Genomic DNA, 21,872 nt, shown 5'->3' on the forward strand with positions numbered 1-21,872 from the left:
GGGGAGAACGAGGCCCCTGCCGCCTCAAATACAGATTTGGCCAGAAGGTCAACCTGGCGGTCAGTGGAGTCCTTAAGAGAGGTGCCATCAGCCACTGATACAACGGTCCGGGCTGAGAGTCTAGACACCGGGGGGGGGGTCTACCTTTGGTGAATGAGCCCACTCCTTGACCACCTCAGGTGGAAAGGGAAAACGGTCATCAGAACCACGCTTTGGGAAGCGTTTGTCAGGACAGGCCCTGGGCTTGGTCACAGCGGCCTGAAAACTGGAGTGGTTAAAGAACACACTGTTTGTCCTCTTAGGCGAGGTAAACTGGTGCTTCTCTGCCAGAGAGGGTTGCTCCTCTGATACTGGCGGATTGAGATCCAGTACAGAATTAATGGACGCAATCAAATCACTAACATCTGAGTCACTTTCTGACAGATCAATGGGGCACATGGAGTTAGCCTCCGAGCCCCCTGTAAAGGCATCCTCCTCGTCCCGCGAGTCAGCGTCTGAAACAGAGCCATGGGACGAGGAAGGAGAGGGAGCCCTGCGTCTCCTTTTAGGAGGACGGGGTCTGGGACCAGATGATGAATCCTCTGTGAGCTCCGCTGAGAGAGCCCTAGCAGCAGAGGCTCCCTGTGAAGGGGGCTGATGCATGTTCAGCAAAGTCCTGGACAGCTGTCCCATGGAGTCGACAAAAGACTGGGAGATAGACCTAGATAAGGATTCTACCCAAGCCGGGGGTTCAGCCACAGGGACCGGAGCAGCCGGAGAGACCCCTGGGGGGGGCGATTCCAGGCTGAGGCATCGTCAGGTTAGAGCAGGCATCACAATGTGGATAGGTGCTCGGTTCAGGCAGTAGGAGGTTACATGCAGTGCATACTGAATACAGCTTTGGAGCCTTGCGCCTCGTGTGAGACATGCTGCTGAAGTGGGGGCTCTGCCAGAATGACCCCCAGAGAGCAAATACAGAAGGTCCACAACCGGAGGTTGTGGCTTACCAGACCGCTGGAGCGGTTTGTGTGCCCTCCAGATCCCAAAGCCCGGACCCCCAAGCACCTCAGCAGGGATGCTGCAGCCAGCGCTGATCGCAGGGAAGAACGCTGAGAAAATGGCGCCGGAGTGAAGAGAGGGGGCGGGACTCACTCTGAGAGCGGGATCTGGAGGGCCAAAGAGACCTACAGGGGAGGAGACATGAACTCAGTGAGGAGTGTCTCTCCCCTGTGTAGAACGGCCGCTGGGCGGAGCCGCACTGTCCCTTTACATGAATGACATGCGAGGGCAGTGAAACCGAAAGTAGGCCTCCGGCGAAGCCGGGGCCTAAATTTGAGCGGTGCGGCCGGTGCGCAGGCACCATCGGCGCGGTTCTCAGGCGACAGCCAGAGAACCCGCCGGAAATGTCACAAAAATCACTCAGCACACTCTCCCCCAACAATAAAGTACACGGGACCCCCATATATAAACGTCTCAGGTACTTAGCTTGCTGAGATGCAGGGTTCCAGGTCCCTGGGAGCGAGTTATCCGGTCCAGCAGGATCCTGAAGGGCTGCGGATGGAGACCGGTCTCCTGGCAAGCATGGAGAACCGTGCTGGCTCCCACTTCAAGCCAGAGCCCGGAGGGATGGTGAAGGAGCACGGCATGTAAGGCTCCAGCCTTGGAATCAACCTTAACAGCACCGCCGACACAGTGGGGTGAGAAGGGACATGCCGGGGGTCCAGGCTTGGACCCGCTTTTCTTCAAACTCTTTCCAAAAATCAAAAATCAGATGAGAATGCATGTGTGGATGTATGCCTCCTGACCACAAAGCGATAAACTGGCTAGATCTGGTTCTCCAGGGGGTGTATAAGCTCAGAGGGAGGAGCTACACTTTTGAGTGTAGTACTTTGTGTGTCCTCCGGAGGCAGAAGCTATACACCCAATGTCTGGGTCTCCCATAGGAACGATAAAGAAAATAAATAAAAAGCAGACCATACCAGGCTACAGCTGTAAAGCCAGACTCTGAATCCTATGGCCTTTTAACCCCTTCCTGACACATATGTACAGTTATGTCATATGGTCTGGTTCCTGACTGACTCTGGCATCTTTCCCATTCAGTCACCATCTGCCTCAAAAAGCAGCTGTTAATGGATGAAATGCGGTTGTCAGCCTCTGACAGCGTCATTTAACAGGGCGTCATTTAACAGGGCTGGCAGGGTGGCGCGTCCTTCCATGCGCCAACCGGATCCCCTGTGACGTGATCGCAAGATGCCGTGGGCAGCTGAACACCTCCATGCTTGTCGTGATAACTCTGCTATGTAAGCCAGCCTGTAGCTGGCGTACATAGGAGGCTGTGACTTACACTATACATAGCAGCAGAAAAAAAAATTGTTGTTATTTTACATGAAGATAAAATAAAAAAAACTTTGTAAATTTAATATATTTTAGCTGAAAAAGGTGAACTTACATTTCAACTAAATCAATTTTGTTATGCACCTCTATCATGGTTTCAAGGAGCTTCTCTGGAACCTTCAAGTTCTGGAGAACAGAAAGCACACTTTTCTTCTGATTCTCAGCTTCCGGGTGGCCAACATCTCTTACATGAACTAATAAATCCTGATATTAAAAGGAAAAAAAAAAAAAATTTACATAGGACATTCTGAAAACAGAACATGTTTGGACCATAGTCAATAATTGAATTTGTGATGTAAATAAAAAAAAAATTATATTATATATATATTTTACGTTCCAAAATTATAGAAAAAAAATAAAATTATGTTTATCAGTTGCTTTAATTGATTGAAATTTATGAGCATGAATTCCTGACTATTAATACATTACAACTTTATGGCAGAGATAATCAATAGAAGTGAAAGGTTTTTGCAGTGGCTCTGATCCAACAGTCCTGGACTACCAACGTGGCCGCTAGACCAGAGTCACTGTGAACTATCTACCTGTAGGAATCCCCGACGCCCTTTCTAAGGCCTAAGACACACGGCATGAAAATAAGAGCGAGTGGAATGTGATAAAACATCACATTCTACTCAGACCAATATTAGCCTATGGGCCAGCACCCATGAGCGATTATTTTCTCAGTCCTAATCGGACCGAGAAAACAGTCGCATCATGCGGTGACTGTAATGCGATCCTTGTTTCTCTCCAACCTATTCACGTCTATGGGTGAGAGAAAATTCGCACTGCACTCGCAAACACTGGTGTACCGCGAGTGCAGGGCGAGAATGGCAATAGCCGGCTATGGAGGAGAGAGGGAGATAAATCCCTCCCCTCAGCTGTGATCCGATCGCATGATCGGACCTCAGTCACAATGACACTCAGCTCTGCTGTGCTGCCAGCGTGAGCCGAGTGTCATGTGAGGATCGCAGTAGTCCCTGTGTGGCCCCGGCCTTATTATTATTAAGTCCGGCACAGAGAAGACATGGTGTTGTGCTAGATCTACTATTGAGAAGAGGAGCTGGGGATGCCCATAGTTTCTACTAATACCAATTGGTACCTTAGGTTTTTCATGCCTATAAGCCATTGTAAAAAACATTAAAATTAATACATCTAGTTATCAAACATTTTATAGTCTGACATATATGTTCTCACAGTTTTGTCTATATTGGAAGGGCATAGCTTATTGATAAAGTTTTTATAAGGAATAAATAATAAAGGTATCTATTGAATATGGATAGATGCTGAGATATGTATCATGAGATTTATATATATATTATATATATATATATAAATCTCATGATACATATCTCAGCATCTATCCATATTCAATAGATAAAGTTTTTATAAGGAATAAATAATAAAGGTATCTATTGAATATGGATAGATGCTGAGATATGTATCATGAGATTTATATATATATTATATATATATATATATAAATCTCATGATACATATCTCAGCATCTATCCATATTCAATAGATACCTTTATTATTTATTCCTTATAAAAACTTTATCGACTTTTTACCCCCTTAAAATAATGGCTACAGTGGGGGGGTCGTCTTATACGCCGGATATATACCTGGGTGCTGTAGTGCGCCGCTCCACTCCGTTCCACGCTTGGATTCTGCCTCCATAGCGACGAGGGAGGAACTTCCTGTCACCGCTGCTGAATGGCAGAGCGCTGGCCAATCAGAGGCAAGCAGCTCTGCCTTGACGTCAGCGCTCTAGCAGGGAAGTTCCTGCCTCGTCGTTATGGAAACGCGATACACAGCCCGGCCCCGTACTGGTATATCATACAGCATATATACTGGTATATATACAGCGGATATATAGCGTATATATAGCAGGGGGCCGCACTGTGTGAGGAGGTGTTTTTTTTTTTCACTGTCCAGTATAACCAATAGGATTAGTGCAGTAACGCCAGATTCCCCTCGCATCCATGCAGGGACATTAATGAAGAGCTTACATGCTGGCCCCTGCACTAATCCTATTGGTTATACTGGACAGTAAAAAAAAAACACCTCCTCACACAGTGCGGCCCCCTGCTCTTAGCATACTGAAGCATACTGAACGGGGGTAGTCTTATACAGTGAGTATATCCCAAATTCTATATTTTTAGGGCAGAAGTTGGGGGTCGTCTTATACGCCCAGTCGTCTTATACGCCGGCATATACGGTATATATATATAATATTATATACACTAGAAGGTGGCCCGATTCTACGCATCGGGTATTCTAGAATTTACGCATTGTGTAGTTCATGTATGATTTTTGTGTTATATATATATATATATATATATATATATATATATATAATGTTGTTGTGTGTAGTTACCAAGTGTTTGTGTAGGGCACTGTACATGTTCTGGGTGTTAAAAACCAAGGAGAAAATTGTAGAAAAAAATACCCTGACTATAAATAAATAAATTGCAAGTGCTTAATAAACAGGGTACTTAGTATATACATTTTTGCAAAAAGGTAAGAAGCTGCAATTCACATGCTTGTAATGTTGCATGTTTATTGAACAATTGTCACAGCTCAGTTTTTTTGGTGTTTTTTGTCTGTTATCTTGCTTTAATGCAAGTTCGGGGTGCAGCCCTCCTGATACTGAGGCTGAACAATTACCTGCTTCTCACTTTTTGCTGTGTATTTAATCTGGGACCCAGCTAACCACTTTACCATCCATATTGAAGTTTTGACATGACACAAGTCAGGTACAGAATTTGTTTTTAACTTTAGTAGGTTAGGGACTGTCTCAGATGGGTACACCGTGACGAGGTGAGACAGCTTCTTACCTTTTTGCAAAAATGTATATACTAAGTACCCTGTTTATTAAGCACTTGCAATTTATTTATTTATAGTCAGGGTATTTTTTTCTACAATTTTCTCCTTGGTTTTTAACACCCAGAACATGTACAGTGCCCTACACAAACACTTGGTAACTACACACAACAACGAAGGGAATTTTGTTACTTACCGTAAATTCCTTTTCTTCTAGCTCCTATTGGGAGACCCAGACGATTGGGTGTATAGCACTGCCTCCGGAGGCCACACAAAGCAATTACACTAAAAAGTGTAAGGCCCCTCCCCTTCTGGCTATACACCCCCAGTGGGATCACTGGCTCACCAGTTTTAGTGCAAAAGCAAGAAGGAGGAAAGCCAATAACTGGTTTAAACAAATTCACTCCGAAGTAACGTCGGAGAACTGAAAACCGTTCAACATGAACAACATGTGTACCCGAAAAACAACCAAAAATCCCGAAGGACAACAGGGCGGGTGCTGGGTCTCCCAATAGGAGCTAGAAGAAAAGGAATTTACGGTAAGTAACAAAATTCCCTTCTTCGGCGCTCCATTGGGAGACCCAAACGATTGGGACGTCCAAAAGCTGTCCCTGGGTGGGTAAAGAATACCTCATGTTAGAGCTGCAAGACAGCCCTCCCCTATAGGGAGGCAACTGCCGCCTGCAGGACTCTTCTACCTAGGCTGGCGTCCGCCGAAGCATAGGTATGCACCTGATAATGTTTGGTGAAAGTGTGCAGACTCGACCAGGTAGCTGCCTGGCACACCTGTTGAGCCGTAGCCTGGTGTCGCAATGCCCAGGACGCACCCACGGCTCTGGTAGAATGGGCCTTCAGCCCTGATGGAACCGGAAGCCCAGCAGAACGGTAGGCTTCAAGAATTGGTTCTTTGATCCATCGAGCCAGGGTGGCCTTAGAAGCCTGCGACCCTTTGCGCTTACCAGCGACAAGGACAAAGAGTGCATCCGAACGGCGCAAGGGCGCCGTGCGGGAAATGTAGATTCTGAGTGCTCTCACCAGATCCAAGAAATGTAAATCCTTCTCATACCGATGAACTGCATGAGGACAAAACGAAGGCAAAGAGATATCCTGATTAAGATGAAAAGAGAATACCACCTTCGGGAGAAACTCCTGAATGGGGCGCAGCACTACCTTGTCCTGGTGGAAGACCAGGAAGGGAGCCTTGGATGATAGCGCTGCCAGCTCAGACACTCTCCGAAGAGATGTGATCGCTACCAGAAAAGCCACTTTCTGTGATAGTCTAGAAAGTGAAACCTCCCTCAGAGGCTCGAAGGGCGGCTTCTGGAGGGCAACTAGTACCCTGTTCAGATCCCATGGATCTAACGGCCGCTTGTACGGGGGTACGATATGGCAAACCCCCCTGTAGGAACGTGCGCACCTTAGGAAGGCGTGCCAAACGCCTCTGAAAAAAGACGGATAGCGCCGAGACCTGACCTTTAAGGGAGCCGAGCGACAAACCTTTTTCTAACCCAGATTGCAGGAAAGAAAGAAAGGTAGGCAATGCAAATGGCCAGGGAGACACTCCCTGAGCAGAGCACCAGGATAAGAATATCCTCCACGTTCTGTGGTAGATCTTAGCGGACGTGGGCTTCCTAGCCTGTCTCATGGTGGCAACGACCCCTTGGGATAATCCTGAAGACGCTAGGATCCAGGACTCAATGGCCACACAGTCAGGTTCAGGGCCGCAGAATTCCGATGGAAAAACGGCCCTTGGGACAGTAAGTCTGGTCGGTCTGGTAGTGCCCACGGTTGGCCGACCGTGAGCTGCCACAGATCCGGATACCACGCCCTCCTCGGCCAGTCTGGGGCGACGAGTATGACGCGGCTGCAATCGGATCTGATCTTGCGTAGCACTCTGGGCCAGAGTGCCAGAGGTGGAAACACATAAGGGAGCCGGAACTGCGACCAATCTTGCACTAGGGCGTCTGCCGCCAGCGCTCTTTGATCGCGAGACCGTGCCATGAAGGTTGGGACCTTCTTGTTGTGCCGGGACGCCATGAGGTCGACGTCCGGCCTTCCCCATCGGCGACAGATTTCCTGAAACACGTCTGGGTGAAGGGACCATTCCCCTGCGTCCATGCCCTGGCGACTGAGGAAGTCTGCTTCCCAGTTTTCTACGCCGGGGATGTGAACTGCGGATATGGTGGAGGCCGTGGCTTCCACCCACATCAGAATCCGCCGGACTTCCTGGAAGGCTTGCCGACTGCGTGTCCCCCCCTTGGTGGTTGATGTATGCCACCGCTGTGGAGTTGTCCGACTGAATTCGGATCTGCCTTCCTTCCAGCCACCGCTGGAAGGCTAGTAGGGCAAGATATACTGCTCTGATTTCCAGAACATTGATCTGAAGGGTGGACTCCTGCTGAGTCCACGTACCCTGAGCCCTGTGGTGGAGAAACACTGCTCCCCACCCTGACAGACTCGCGTCTGTCGTGACCACCGCCCAAGACGGTGGTAGGAAGGATCTTCCCTGTGATAATGAGGTGGGAAGAAGCCACCACTGCAGAGAGTCCTTGGCCGTCTGGGAAAGGGAGACATTCCTGTCCAGGGATTTTGACTTCCCGTCCCATTGGCGGAGAATGTCCCATTGAAGTGGGCGCAGATGAAACTGCGCAAACGGAACCGCCTCCATTGCCGCCACCATCTTCCCGAGGAAGTGCATGAGGCGTCTTAAGGAGTGCGACTGACTTTGAAGGAGAGCCTGCACCCCAGTCTGTAGAGACCGCTGCTTGTCCAGCGGAAGCTTCACTATCGCTGAGAGAGTATGAAACTCCATGCCAAGATATGTTAGTGATTGGGTCGGTGACAGATTTGACTTTGAGAAGTTGATGATCCACCCGAACGTCTGGAGAGTCTCCAGTGCAACAGTCAAGCTGAGTTGGCATGCCTCTTGAGAGGGTGCCTTGACCAGTAGATCGTCCAAGTAAGGGATCACAGAGTGTCCCTGAGAGTGCAAGACTGCTACCACTGCCGCCATGATCTTGGTGAACACCCGTGGGGCTGTCGCCAGACCAAATGGCAGAGCTACGAACTGAAGATGGTCGTCTCCTATCACGAAGCGTAGAAAGCGTTGGTGCTCTGTAGCAATCGGCACGTGGAGATAAGCATCCTTGATGTCTATTGATGCTAGGAAATCTCCTTGAGACATTGAGGCAATGACTGAGCGGAGGGATTCCATCCGGAACCGCCTGGCGTTCACATGCTTGTTGAGCAGTTTTAGGTCCAGAACAGGACGGAATGAGCCGTCCTTTTTTGGCACCACAAAGAGATTGGAGTAAAAACCTTGACCTCGTTCCTGAAGAGGAACAGGGACCACCACTCCTTCTGCTCTTAGAGAATTCACCGCCTGCAGAAGGGCATCTGCTCGGTCGGGATGTGGGGAAGTTCTGAAGAACCGAGGCGGAGGACGAGAACTGAACTCTATCCTGTACCCGTGAGACAAAATGTCTGTTACCCACCGGTCTTTGACCTGTGGCAGCCAAATGTCGCAAAAGCGGGAGAGCCTGCCACCGACCGAGGATGCGGAGGGAGGCGGCCGAAAGTCATGAGGCAGCCGCCTTGGAAGCGGTACCTCCGGTTGCTTTCTTGGGGCGTGAGTGAGCCCGCCAGGAATCAGAGCTCCTTTGCTCTGAGTCCCTTTGGACGAGGAGAATTGGGGCTTGCCCGAGCCTCGAAAGGACCGAAACTTTGACTGCCACTTCCTCTGTGGAGGTTTGCTTGATCTGGGCTGGGGTAAGGAGGAGTCCTTACCTTTGGACTGTTTAATGATTTCCGCCAATTGCTCACCAAACAGTCTGTCTCCAGATAATGGCAAGCTGGTTAAACATTTTTTAGAAGCAGAATCTGCTTTCCATTCCTTTAACCACAAGGCTCTGCGCAAAACTACAGAGTTGGCGGATGCCATTGAGGTACGGCTCGTAGAGTCCAGTACCGCATTGATAGCGTAGGTCGCAAACGCAGACATTTGCGTAGTTAGGGACGCCACTTGCGGCACTGCTGGACGTATGAGAGAGTCCACCTGTGCCAGACCAGCTGAAATAGCTTGGAGCGCCCACACGGCCGCGAATGCTGGAGCAAACGACGCGCCAATAGCTTCATAGACAGATTTCAACCAAAGGTCCATCTGTCTGTCATTGGCATCTTTAAGTGAAGCCCCATCCTCCACTGCAACTATGGATCTAGCTGCAAGCCTGGATATTGGAGGGTCCACTTTTGGACACTGGGTCCAGCGTTTGACCACGTCAGGGGGAAAAGGATAACGTGTATCCTTAAGGCGTTTAGAAAAACGCTTGTCCGGATAAGTATTGTGTTTCTGGATGGATTCTCTGAAGTCAGAGTGGTCCAGAAAAGTACTCAATTTACGCTTGGGATACAGGAAATGGAATTTCTCCTGCTGTGCAGCTGCCTCCTCTGCAGAAGGGGCTGGGGGAGAAATATCCAACAGCCTATTGATGGCCGCTATAAGGTCATTTACCATGGCGTCACCATCTGGCGTATCCAAATTGAGTGCGGCGTCAGGACAAGACTCCTGATCACCCACCTCTGAGCCATCATATAGAGACCCTTCTCGCTGAGACCCTGATCCGCGTGATGACGTGGAGGGTCTCTCCCAGCGAGCTCGCTTAGGCGGACTGGGACTGTCATCGGAGTCAGAGCCCTCAGCCTGTGATGCCTGGGACCCCCTTGAATTACGGATTAATTCCAGCTGAGGGGGGCCGGGGAACATAGACACAGCGGTGTCCATGGTCTGAGCAACTGGCCTGGACTGCAAGGTCTCCAGGATTTTTGTCATAGTCACAGACATTTTATCAGCAAAGACTGCAAATTCTGTCCCCGTCACCGGGGTAGGGTTCACAGGCGTCTCTGCCTGGGCTACCACCACAATAGGCTCTGGCTGACGAAGTGCCACTGGGACTGAACATTGCACACAATGAGAGTCGTTGGAGCCTGCTGGTAGATTAGCCCCACATGCTGTACAAGCAGTGTATACAGCCCATGCCTTGGCACCCTTGCGTTTTGCGGATGACATGCTGTTGTCTCCTCAAAGCAATATAGGGTGTACAGCCAAGAAGCGACCTTACAGTGCAGTACACAAATATAACACTGTGGCACTAGTGGGGCCGCACGTATGTGCTGCTTACCGCCCGCTTAGCGCGGGTGTGTGGTCGCCAGAAACCCCTAGCCTGGGTCCCTCAGAGCCTGCGTCCGTTCTCCAGCCAGACTGCATGTGTATAATGGCTGCCGGCGTCCTGGGGAGCTGCAAGCCTGGGGGCGGGCCTAGGGCGTGCACAGAGAAAAAGCGCGAAGCCTGTGTCCTACTGTGCTCAGTGAGAGGGCTGGAGCATGTAAATCGTGCTCCAGCCCTCGGCGCTGCCGATTGAACAACGTCTCTCCCCTACCCTGATTGACAGGGTGGGGGGCGTTAACGAAGCGGAGTTAGGCCGCAGAAAACCGGGGACTAAAGTTAGAAGCGCCGCCGCCGTAAAAGCGCGGTCGGCGCGTCCCCGGCGCACTACAAGTCGCAGCTGCGCCGCCGCTCCAGGGGCGGTCGGCGCGGCGATCCACACACATAAAGTCCCCCAGTAATCTGCGGGGACTATAAGCCCAGCGCACAGCGCTACAGTCCCCGGCGCACTAGCACACCCAGCAAGCCTGGGGTGTGCGTGGCCTGCCATACGGGGACACAGAGTACCTGAAAGTTGCAGGGCCTTGTCCCTGAACGGCACTCCCGCTCCACATCCAGCAGGTTCTATGGGTCTGTGGATGGAGCCCGGCCTCAGGGCTTGGTGGCCGGTAAGATCCCACTTCCTCAGAGCCCCTCAGGGGGATGGGGAAGGAAAACAGCATGTGGGCTCCAGCCTCCGTACCCGCAATGGGTACCTCAACCTTACAAACCACAAGTGGGGTAAGAAGGGAGCATGCTGGGGGCCCCATATGGGCCCTCTTTTCTTCCATCCGATATAGTCAGCAGCTACTGCTGACTAAACAGTGGAGCTATGCGTGGATGTCTGACCTCCTTCGCACAAAGCAGAAAACTGGTGAGCCAGTGATCCCACTGGGGGTGTATAGCCAGAAGGGGAGGGGCCTTACACTTTTTAGTGTAATTGCTTTGTGTGGCCTCCGGAGGCAGTGCTATACACCCAATCGTCTGGGTCTCCCAATGGAGCGCCGAAGAAATATATATATATTATATACACTAGAAGGTGGCCCGATTCTACGCATCGGGTATTCTAGAATTTACGCATTGTGTAGTTCATGTATGATTTTTGTGTTATATATATATATATATATATATATATATAAGAGAATTTTGTTTACTTACCGTAAATTCTTTTTCTTATAGTTCCGACATGGGAGACCCAGACCATGGGTGTATAGCTACTGCCTCCGGAGGACACACAAAGTACTACACTCAAAACGTGTAGCTCCTCCCTCCGGGCTATATTCACCCCCTGGATGACAATCTAACCAGTTCAGTGCAAAAGCTGAAGGAGGACAGCCACCCATAAGTAGAGATAGAATAAAACCCGGAAAAACCGGAACTCTGTCTACAACAACAGCCAGTGAAAACACACGGAACAAAAACTGCCAACAGGCAACAGGGAGGGTGCTGGGTCTCCCATGTCGGAACTATAAGAAAAAGAATTTACGGTAAGTAAACAAAATTCTCTTTTTCTTCATCGTTCCTTATGGGAGACCCAGACCATGGGACGTTCCAAAGCAGTCCATGGGTGGGAAATAAACCAAACTGAGAAGTAGGCAAAACCTAACTTCACAAATGGGCGACAGCCGCCTGAAGGATGCGTCTGCCCAAGCTCGCATCTGCCGAAGCATGAGCATGCACTTGGTAGTGCTTCGAAAAAGTGTGCAGACTGGACCAAGTGGCAGCCTGACAAACCTGCTGAGCCGTAGCCTGGTGCCTGAAAGCCCAGGAGGCACCGACAGCTCTGGTCGAGTGCGCCTTAATCCCCGGCCTGGGAGGCACCTGAGAACACTGGTAGGCATCGGCGATAGCCGACCTAATCCAACGAGCTAGGGTCGGTTTAGAAGCAGAGAGACCCTTGCGCTGACCCGTGGTTAGCACAAAAAGTGAGGTGCACCGCCTAAAAACAGCGGTGCGTGACACATAGATTCGGAGCGCCCGCACCAAATCCAAGGTGTGCAACGCCTTCTCAAAGCGATGCACAGGGGGCGGACAAAGAGAAGGCAATGAAATGTCCTGGTTAAGGTGGAAAGAAGACACCACCTTAGGGAGAAAGTCTGGAGTCGGACGAAGAACCACCTTGTCTTGGTGAAACACCAAAAGGGGGATTCCGAAGAGAGCGCAGCCAAATCAGAAACTCTCCTGAGAGAAGTTATGGCTACTAGAAAAACAACTTTCTGTGAAAGTCTAAACAAGGGAACCTCCCTAAGAGGCTCAAAGGGGGGTTTCTGTAAGGCCGTGAGGACCAGATTAAGGTCCCAGGGATCCAAAGGCCGCCGGTAAGGAGGAATGATGTGAGCTGCGCCCTGCATGAAGGTGCGCACCTGAGCCAGTCGGGCGATACGCCGCTGGAATAATACCGACAGAGCCGACACCTGTCCTTTGAGGGAATTGAGGGACAGTCCTAGCTGTAGACCAGACTGTAGAAAAGACAGGATGGTCGGCAAGGAGAACGGCCAAGGAGCATGGTCGGAAGAGCGACACCAGGACAGGAAGATCCTCCAAGTCCTGTGATAAATCTTGGCCGAAGAAGACTTCCGAGCCTGAGTCATAGTGGAGATGACCTCAGAGGGAATACCTGAAGCCGTCAGGATCCAGGACTCAAGAGCCACGCCGTCAATCTGAGAGCCGCAGAATTCTGGCGGAAAAACGGACCTTGAGAGAGAAGGTCTGGGCGGTCTGGGAGATGCCACGGCACCTCTACAGACAGGCGGAGCAGGTCTGGGTACCAAGCTCGCCTGGGCCAGTCCGGAGCAATGATTATGACCAGACGGCCCTCCATTCTGATCTTGCGCAGAACCCTGGGCAAGAGAGCTAGCGGGGGAAAGACGTAAGCCAGACGGAACTGGGACCAATCCTGAACCAGCGCATACGCTGCGAAGGCCTGAGGATCGTGGGAGCGAGCCACGTAAACCGGGACCTTGTTGTTGTGCCGGGATGCCATTAGATCCACTTCCGGAGTACCCCACTTGCGGCAGATTGACCTGAAGACTGCCGGGTGTAGGGCCCACTCGCCGCTGTCCACGGTTTGACGGCTGAGATAATCGGCCTCCCAGTTTTCTACGCCTGGGATGTGGACTGCTGATATGGTGGACTTTGAGTCCTCCGTCCACTGGAGGATTCGTTGAACCTCCAACATCGCCAGGCGGCTGCGAGTTCCGCCCTGGTGATTGATGTAGGCAACCGTTGTCGCGTTGTCCGACTGGACTCGAATGTGCCTGCCCGCCAACAGGTGGTGCAAGGCTAGGAGAGCTAGAAACACAGCTCTGATCTCCAGCACATTGATCGAGAGGGCTGATTCGGACGGAGTCCAAGTGCCCTGTGCTCGGTGATGGAGAAAAACTGCTCCCCAACCGGAGAGGCTGGCATCTGTGGTGAGAATCACCCAGGACGGAGTCAGGAAGGAGCGTCCCTGTGACAGAGAGAGGGGCCGAAGCCACCACTGAAGAGAGCTCCTGGTCTGTGGCGACAGAGCCACTAGCTTGTGCAGGGAAGAGGTCCGCTTGTTCCAACAGCAGAGAATGTCCAACTGCAGGGGACGCAGATGGAACTGTGCAAATGGAACCGCTTCCATTGACGCCACCATCTGACCCAGCACCTGCATGAGGTGTCTGATGGAATGACGGCGGTGCCTCAGCAGAGAGCGCACCGCTAGCTGAAGGGACTGCTGTTTGACCAAGGGCAACTTCACAAGTGCCGGCAGAGTCTCGAATTGCATCCCTAGGTACAGAAGCCCCTGGGTCGGGGTCAGAGTGGACTTGGGCAGGTTGACAAGCTACCCGAACTGAACAAGCGTGGCGAGAGTGAGCGAGACACTCCGCTGGCAGTCTGCCCTGGATGAGGCCTTGACTAGAAGGTCGTCCAGGTAGGGGATTACTGCCAACCCCTGAAGGTGCAGGACCGCAACCACTGCTGCCATAACCTTGGTGAAAACACGAGGGGCCGTGGCTAACCCGAAGGGGAGAGCCACGAATTGGAAATGTTCCTCTCCGATTGCAAAGCGGAGCCAACGCTGGTGTGAAACCGCGATAGGCACGTGCAGATAGGCATCCCTGATGTCGATGGATGCCAGAAAATCTCCTTGGGTCATTGATGCAATGACCGATCTCAGAGACTCCATGCGAAAACGCCGCACCTGAACATGCTTGTTGAGAAGCTTGAGATCCAGGATGGGCCGGAAGGAACCGTCCTTCTTGGGGACTAGAAAGAGGTTGGAGTAGAAACCTCTGAACCGTTCCCGAGCGGGAACCGGAACAATAACACCGTTGGCCTGCAGGGATGCCACGGCCTGAGAGAAGGCGGCGGCTTTGGAGCAGGGGGGGGGGTGGACAGAAAAAATTTGTTTGGCGGGCTGGAAGAAAATTCTATCCTGTAGCCGTGGGAGATGATATCCCGCACCCACTGATCGGAGACGTGTTGAAACCACACGTTGCCAAAGCGGGAGAGCCTGCCACCGACCAAGGACGTTGCTGGCGCAGCCAGATAGTCAAGAGAGGGCTGCCTTAGTGGCAGCGGCTCCTCCGGACTTCTGAGGACGCGGCTTTGCGCGCCAGATGGGTTTACGATCCTTGGCTGCGGTAGTGGACGAGGCTGAGGGCTTAGAGGCTGACCAGTTAGAGGAACTAAAGGAACGAAACCTCGATTGGTTCCTGCCCTGGACAGGTCTCTTGGCTTTAGCTTGTGGCAAGGAAGTACTCTTCCCTCCAGTAGCTTCCTTAATTATTTCATCCAGTTGTTCACCAAACAGCCGGGACCCAGCAAAAGGGAGGCCCGCAAGGTACTTCTTAGAAGAAGCGTCTGCTTTCCACTCTCGAAGCCACAAGATCCTGCGGATCGCGAGAGAGTTAGCGGAGGCCACCGCCGTGCGGTGAGAAGCCTCCAGAATGGCAGACATGGCGTAGGATGAAAAAAACGAAGCCTGAGAAGTTAAGGCCTCCATCTCAGGCATAGAGTCCCTGGTGAGGGAATATATCTCCGCCAGAGAGGCAGAGACTGCCTTAAGAGCCCACACTGCCGCAAAAGACGGGGAGAAGGAGGCTCCTGCCGTCTCATATACAGACTTGGCCAGAAGGTCAACCTGGCGGTCAGTGGGATCCTTAAGAGAGGTGCCATCGGCCACCGCTACGACTGTGCGGGCTGAGATTCTAGACACCGGAGGGTCTACCTTTGGGGACTGAGCCCACTCCTTCACCACATCTGGTGGAAAGGGAAAACGGTCATCAGAACTACGCTTTGGAAAGCGTTTGTCAGGACAGGCCCTGGGTTTGGTGACAGTGGCCTGAAAACTGGAGTGGTTAAAAAACGTACTCCGAGCTTTCTTAGGTGAGGCAAACTGATGTATCTCCACCAGAGAGGCTGGTTCCTCTGACACTGGTGGAGTGAGGTTCAGAACGGAGTTAATGGACGCAATCAAGTCACTAACATCCGCATCATCCTCAGACAAGGCAATGGGGTACCTAGAGCTAGCGTCTGAACCCACAGTAAAAGTATCCTCCTCGCCCTGCACCTCGGCCCGTGAATCAGAGCCGTGGGACGAGGAAGGAGAAGGGTCCCTGCGTCTCCTTTTAGGAGGACGGGGTCCTAGAACATGCTCTGAGGGCTCTGCAGAGCTCGGAGCAACAGAGGCGGCCTGAGAAGGAGGCTGATGCATGGTCAGCAGTGTCCGGGACAGTTGTCCCATAGAGTCGGCAAAAGACTGGGAAATAGCTCTGGAAAAAGATGCTACCCAGGCCGGGGGATCAGTCACCGGGGCTGGAGCGGCCGGAGGAACCCCTGAGGAGGCTCCAGGCTGAGGGACCACCATGTTAGAGCAGGCATCACAATGTGGGTATGTGCTTGGCTCTGGCAGAATGAGCTTACAAGCAGTGCATATAGCGTACAGCTTTGCAGCCTTGTTCCTAGTGACAGACATGCTGCTGAGGTGGAGGCTCTGCAGCAACAATACACTCCTGTAGAATGCCCTGAGAGTGTATAATAAAAAGCCCACAACCAGAGGTTGTGGCTTACCAGACCGCTCTCTGTGTGCCCTCCGGATTCCACAGCTCAGACCCCCAGTGAAGCGTCAGCCTTCCCAAATAATCGGCCTCCCAGCAGCAGCTGCAGCATCCAGCGCCGATCAGTGTAAGAACGCTGAGAAAATGGCGCTGGAAGGAGGAGGGGGGCGGGGAGAAGCCCAAGAGCGGGAAACCGGAGGGCCAAGGAGAGATACAGGGGAGGGAACATCTCCACAGAAAGGAGTGTCCTCCCCTCTGCTAGCCGGCCGGTGGGCGGCGCCACGCTATGCATCTGCATGAATGACATGCAGGGAAGCCGAAACCGAAACTAGGCCCAAACTGAAGCCGGGGCCTAGATTTTTAACATGCGGCCGACGAGCAGGCACCCCCGGCGCGGTTCTCCGGAAAAACACCGAGAACCGGCCGGAATCACAGTAAAAGACAAAAAACATACTCTCCCCTCAATAAAAGTACCCGGGACCCCTGAAAAACGTCTCAATACTTAGCTTTTGAGACGCAGGGCCATGTCCCTGAGGGAAGGTCAAATGCTCCGTCCAGCAGGAACCTGACAGGGCTGCGGATGGAGACCGGTCTCCTGCACAGCAGAGAGGACCGTGATGGCTCCCACTTCAAACCAGAGCCTGAAAAGGATGTTGAAGGAGCGCGGCATGTGAAGGCTCCAGCCTTGCAAAGTCAACCTTAACAGCACCGCCGACACAGTGGGGTGTGAAGGGACATGCCGGGAGTCCAGATTGGACCCGCTTTTCTTCCATATCTTTAAAAACAAAATCTTAAAAATGAAAAAATCAGAGAATGCATGTGTGTGTGTGACCTCCTGAAACACAAAGCATTGAACTGGTTAGATTGAGTGTAGTACTTTGTGTGTCCTCCGGAGGCAGTAGCTATGCACCCATGGTCTGGGTCTCCCATAAGGAACGATGAAGAAATATATATATATATATATATATATATATATATATATATATATATATATATATATATATATATATCCTTCCTTCCTTCCATCTGGAAGCTTCTAGTGATTATGTCATGTATAACAGTGTTTAGCTGAAATACCCTATATGGTTTGGACAGTTGCCATATAGATATCATGACACGATGGAGGGGGCCACTCTCTCCTCCTGCACGTCGTCAACTGTCCCAGAATCCTTCCAGGCTGTAAGATGAACACATGCTGAAAAGCCTACAGTATATCACCCCTGCCTTACCATTCAGGATCCAAGGAGAGATGGATGAAGATTTTCTATTGATCAGTATGGACTCATTGAACTCTTTTACGTAAGCTAATGCAGTATATCTTTTTTCCTTTTCTGTAACTGAACTGCAACTTTATAATTTAGCAATCATTTTTATCAGATATAAATTACATTTATTTTTTACACATTTTGTAGTCCATTTTTCATGCGTCTTATCGCGTATTTGAAGAAAAATATATTTAAGAGTATATTTTTAAACAGCCATCTTTCTCCTTTGACTGATACAAGTCCAGACTGTGGGACCCACTTCCATGACCACAATAGAAATACTGCAGCAAAAAGTTATAGAAATGCTAAGATTTCTCGAAAGATAGATTGTGCCCAAGTATTATGGGAAGGTGCGAGAGCCGGATTAAGGGCTATGAATACTGGACTTACTGAATGGATAACATCCTCCAGTGTGGCAGAAAAGGACTCGATCAAACTGTGAGGGAGTTGAGAAAGAAATCCAATAGTGTCCACATAAATCACTGGCATACGACAAGGCAGTATTCCACCGTGTGCGGTGACATCAAGTGTGGCAAAGAGCTGGTTTTGTGGCTGTACGTTTGAATCTCCTGTGAGGGCTCTTATTAATGTCGTTTTTCCTGTAATTATATACAGACATGTTTTACATAAGTGCTTCATCAGTTATGAACACGATCAGGCTAGCATCGGACAGAACGCGGACTATACTAACCGGAGTTGGTGTAGCCGATTATGGAAATTATTGGAAACTCCCGTCGTCTGCGCTGGCTTCTTAGTAATTTTCTCTTAGTCCTCAACTTCTCCAAAGCTTTTTTAATCCTTATTTCTCTCTCTTTTAAAAGCCTTTGCTGGATCTCCATGAAGGTTTCACCTTAACAGAAAAAAAAATGTCAAATGGTTTTATTTCAATATTAAGGAGCCATTACAGATCAATATAAAAGGCTGACTATATAGCAGAATAAGGTCCATTAACCCCTCTGTCACTTTAGTTTTTTACTATTCTTTTTACAAAAGCCATAACTTTTTTTATTTTTGCACCTACACAGTCATTTGAAGTCTTGTCATAGGAAAAGTTGTACTCGTTTAGTTTTATTATGTATTTATTTTACCATATAATGTACTGAAAAACAGAAGAAAAAAAAAAATCTCAAACATGATGCGAAATGGTGATAAAAAAATATATCATAATAAATAATAATAATACTATTTCAACATTGTTTTATGGGCCTTTTTGCATTTTTTTTCCTCCACTTGTTCTAAGCCATAATTTTTTTATTTTTCCGTCAATATTGCCTTATCAAGGCTTATTTTTTGCAGGAAGAGCTGTACTTTTGCACGACACCATTACTTCTGCCCCATATTGTACTGAAAAGTGTGTGTGTGTGTGTGTGTGTGTGTGTGTGTGTGTGTGTGTGTGTGTGTGTGTGTGTGTGTGTGTGTGTGTGTGTGTGTGGGGGGGGGGGGGGGGGACTGCAGTGAAATTGCAAAAAAAAGAGAATTTTGTTACTTACCGTAAATTCTTTTTCTTATAGTTCCGTCATGGGAGACCCAGACCATGGGTGTATAGCTACTGCCCCCGGAGGACACACAAAGTACTACACTCAAAACGTGTAGCTCCTCCCTCCTAGCATATACACCCCCTGCTAGCCAGTCCTAGCCAGTTTAGTGCAAAAGCTGAAGGAGGACATCCACCCACAAGAAGAGACAGAGTAAAATCCGGAAGAACCGGAACCTCTGTCTACAACAATAACAGCCGGTGAAGACACACGGAACAAGAAACCTGCCAACAGGCAATAGGGAGGGTGCTGGGTCTCCCATGACGGAACTATAAGAAAAAGAATTTACGGTAAGTAACAAAATTCTCTTTTTCTTTATCGTTCCTATGGGAGACCCAGACCATGGGACGTTCTAAAGCAGTCCATGGGTGGGAAAAAGCAGACAACTGAGAAGCAGGCAAACCTAAGTTCACAAATGGGCGACAGACGCCGGAAAGATGCGTCTGCCCAAGCCCGCATCTGCCAAAGCATGAGCATGCCTTGGGTAGTGCTTCGAAAAAGTATGCAGACTAATTCGAGCTGCAGTCTGACAGACCTACTGAGCCGTAGCCTGGTGCCTGAAAGCCCAAAAGGCGCCGACAGGTCTGATCAAACGTGCTCTGATCCCCGGCGGGGAAGGCACTTGAGTACACTTGTAGGTCTCGGAAATGGCCGACCTAAGCCAACGAACCAGGGTCGGCTTAGATGCCGAGAGACCGCTACGCTGACTAGCAGTCAGCACCAGAGAGAGGTGCACCGCCTAATAACGGCAGTGCGAGACACATAGATCCGGAGCGCCCGCACCAGATCCAGGATATGCAACGCTTCCTCAAAGCGATGAACAGGAGCCGGACAAAAGGAAGGCAGGAAAAATTGCCCCGAATAAGGTGGAAGCAGTAACCACCTTAGGGAAAAAAGTCCGGAGTCGGACGGAGACCACCTTGTCTTGATGCAAAAGAGCAAAAAGGGGGGTGACTCCGAGAGAGCCAGAACTCTGACGGGAAATTATAGCCACTAGAAAGACTACTTTCAGTGAAAGATGAAACAAAGAAACCTCCCTAAGAGGCGCAAAGGGGGGTTCCCGGGAACCGGGAGGACCGGATTAAGGTCCCAGGGCTCCATAGGCCGCCGGAAAGGCGGAATGATGTGAGATGCGCCCTTAAAAGGAGCGCACCGGAGCCAGCCGGACGATACGCCGCTGGCACATACTGACAGAGCCGAGACCTGTCCCTTAATGAGGGATAGTCCTAGCTGTAGACCGGACTGTGGAAGGGACAGGAGGGTCGGCAAGGCCAAAAAGGTCAAAGGACACTTTGGAGCTCGAGTCATAGCGGAGATGACTTCAGGAAGGATACCAGAAGTCGCCAAGATCCAGGACTCAAGAGCTACGCCGTCAATCTGAGAATCCAGAATTCTGACGGAAAAAACGGACCTTTTGAGAAAAGGTCTGGACGGTCCGGAAGATGCCATGGCAATCCAACGGACAGAAGGAGCAGGTCAGAGTACCAAGCCTGCCTGGGTCAGTCTGGAGTATGAGAATGACCCGACGTCCCCCTTTACTGATCTTGCGCAGGACTCTGGACAAGAGGTAGAGGGTGAAATACGTAAAGAGACGAAGCTGGGATCAAACATGAACCAGAGTGTCTACCGCAAAACCTGAGGATTGTGGACCACGGTTGGACAGCTGAAATAGTCTGCCTCGCAGTTTTCACATCTGGGATGTGGGCTGCGGATACGGTGGACTAGGAGTCCCTTGTCCACTGAAGAATGTTGAGCCGCCAAGATTGCCAGGCGGCTGAGTGTCCCGCCCTGGAAGCTGATGTAGGAAAACGCTGTCACGTTGTCCGACTGGACTCGAATGTGCCTAGCCGCCAACAGATGGTGAAGGCTTAGAGAGCTAGAAATACAGCTCTGATTTCCAGCACATTGATCCAGAGGGCTGTTTCGGACAGAGTCCAAGCGCCCTGCGCTCCACAGTGGAGATATACTGCTCCCAAGGCGGATAGACTAGCATCCTGGTGAGGATCACCCGGGACGGGGCCAGGAAGGAGCGTCCCTGAGACAGAGTGGCCGAAGCCACCACTGAAACGAGCCCCTCGTCAGTGGCGAAGCCACCACCCCGTGGAAGGAGGGAGTTCGCTTGTACAGCGGAAGACATCCAGTCTCAGAGGACGCAGGAGAAACTGGGCAAGGAATCGCTTCCATTGACGCCACCGTCTGAGCAGCACCTGTATATGGTGTCTGATAGAACGACGTCGACCGCCAGCGGAGGGACTACTGATCGACTAAGAGCAGCTTCACAAGTGCCGACAGAGTCTCGAATTGCGTCCTTGAGAACCTCTGGTTCGAAGTCAGAGTGGACTTGGACAGAATGACAAGCCACCCGAATAGGTTAGAGTGGCGAGAGTGAGCGAAGCACTCTGCTAAGAGTCAGCACTGGATGAAGCCCCGACAAGAAGGCCGTCCAGGGCAAAAGATCACTGCCAATCCCTAGGGGTGCAGGACCCTATCACAGCTGCCCCAATGAGAATACTCGAGGGGCCGTGGCTAACCCCAAGGGAAGAGCCACAAATTGGACCACTCCGATTGTCAAAACGTAGTCAACGCTGGTGTGAAACTGCGATTGACCCCTGCAGATAGGCATCTCTGATGCCGATGGCTGCTA

The 21,872-nt window shown here is 50.6% G+C and overlaps 1 protein-coding gene across 1 annotated transcript in view; it reads right to left on the reverse strand.

Annotated features, from left to right (window-relative positions):
• Nucleotides 1-21,872, reverse strand: part of GTPBP6 (GTP binding protein 6 (putative)) — an 82,486-nt gene that overhangs the window by 40,012 nt on the left and 20,602 nt on the right. Inside the window, exons 6-8 of the mRNA XM_075336632.1 lie at nucleotides 18,385-18,543; nucleotides 18,084-18,292; nucleotides 2,429-2,577 (exon numbers count right to left, since the gene is read on the reverse strand). Coding sequence (XP_075192747.1) covers nucleotides 2,429-2,577; nucleotides 18,084-18,292; nucleotides 18,385-18,543 — 517 coding nt within the window. The remainder of the gene's footprint in view (nucleotides 1-2,428; nucleotides 2,578-18,083; nucleotides 18,293-18,384; nucleotides 18,544-21,872) is intronic.

The sequence above is a fragment of the Anomaloglossus baeobatrachus genome, chromosome 2 (genome assembly GCF_048569485.1).
Source record: "Anomaloglossus baeobatrachus isolate aAnoBae1 chromosome 2, aAnoBae1.hap1, whole genome shotgun sequence".
Taxonomy (NCBI): Eukaryota; Metazoa; Chordata; class Amphibia; order Anura; family Aromobatidae; genus Anomaloglossus; species Anomaloglossus baeobatrachus.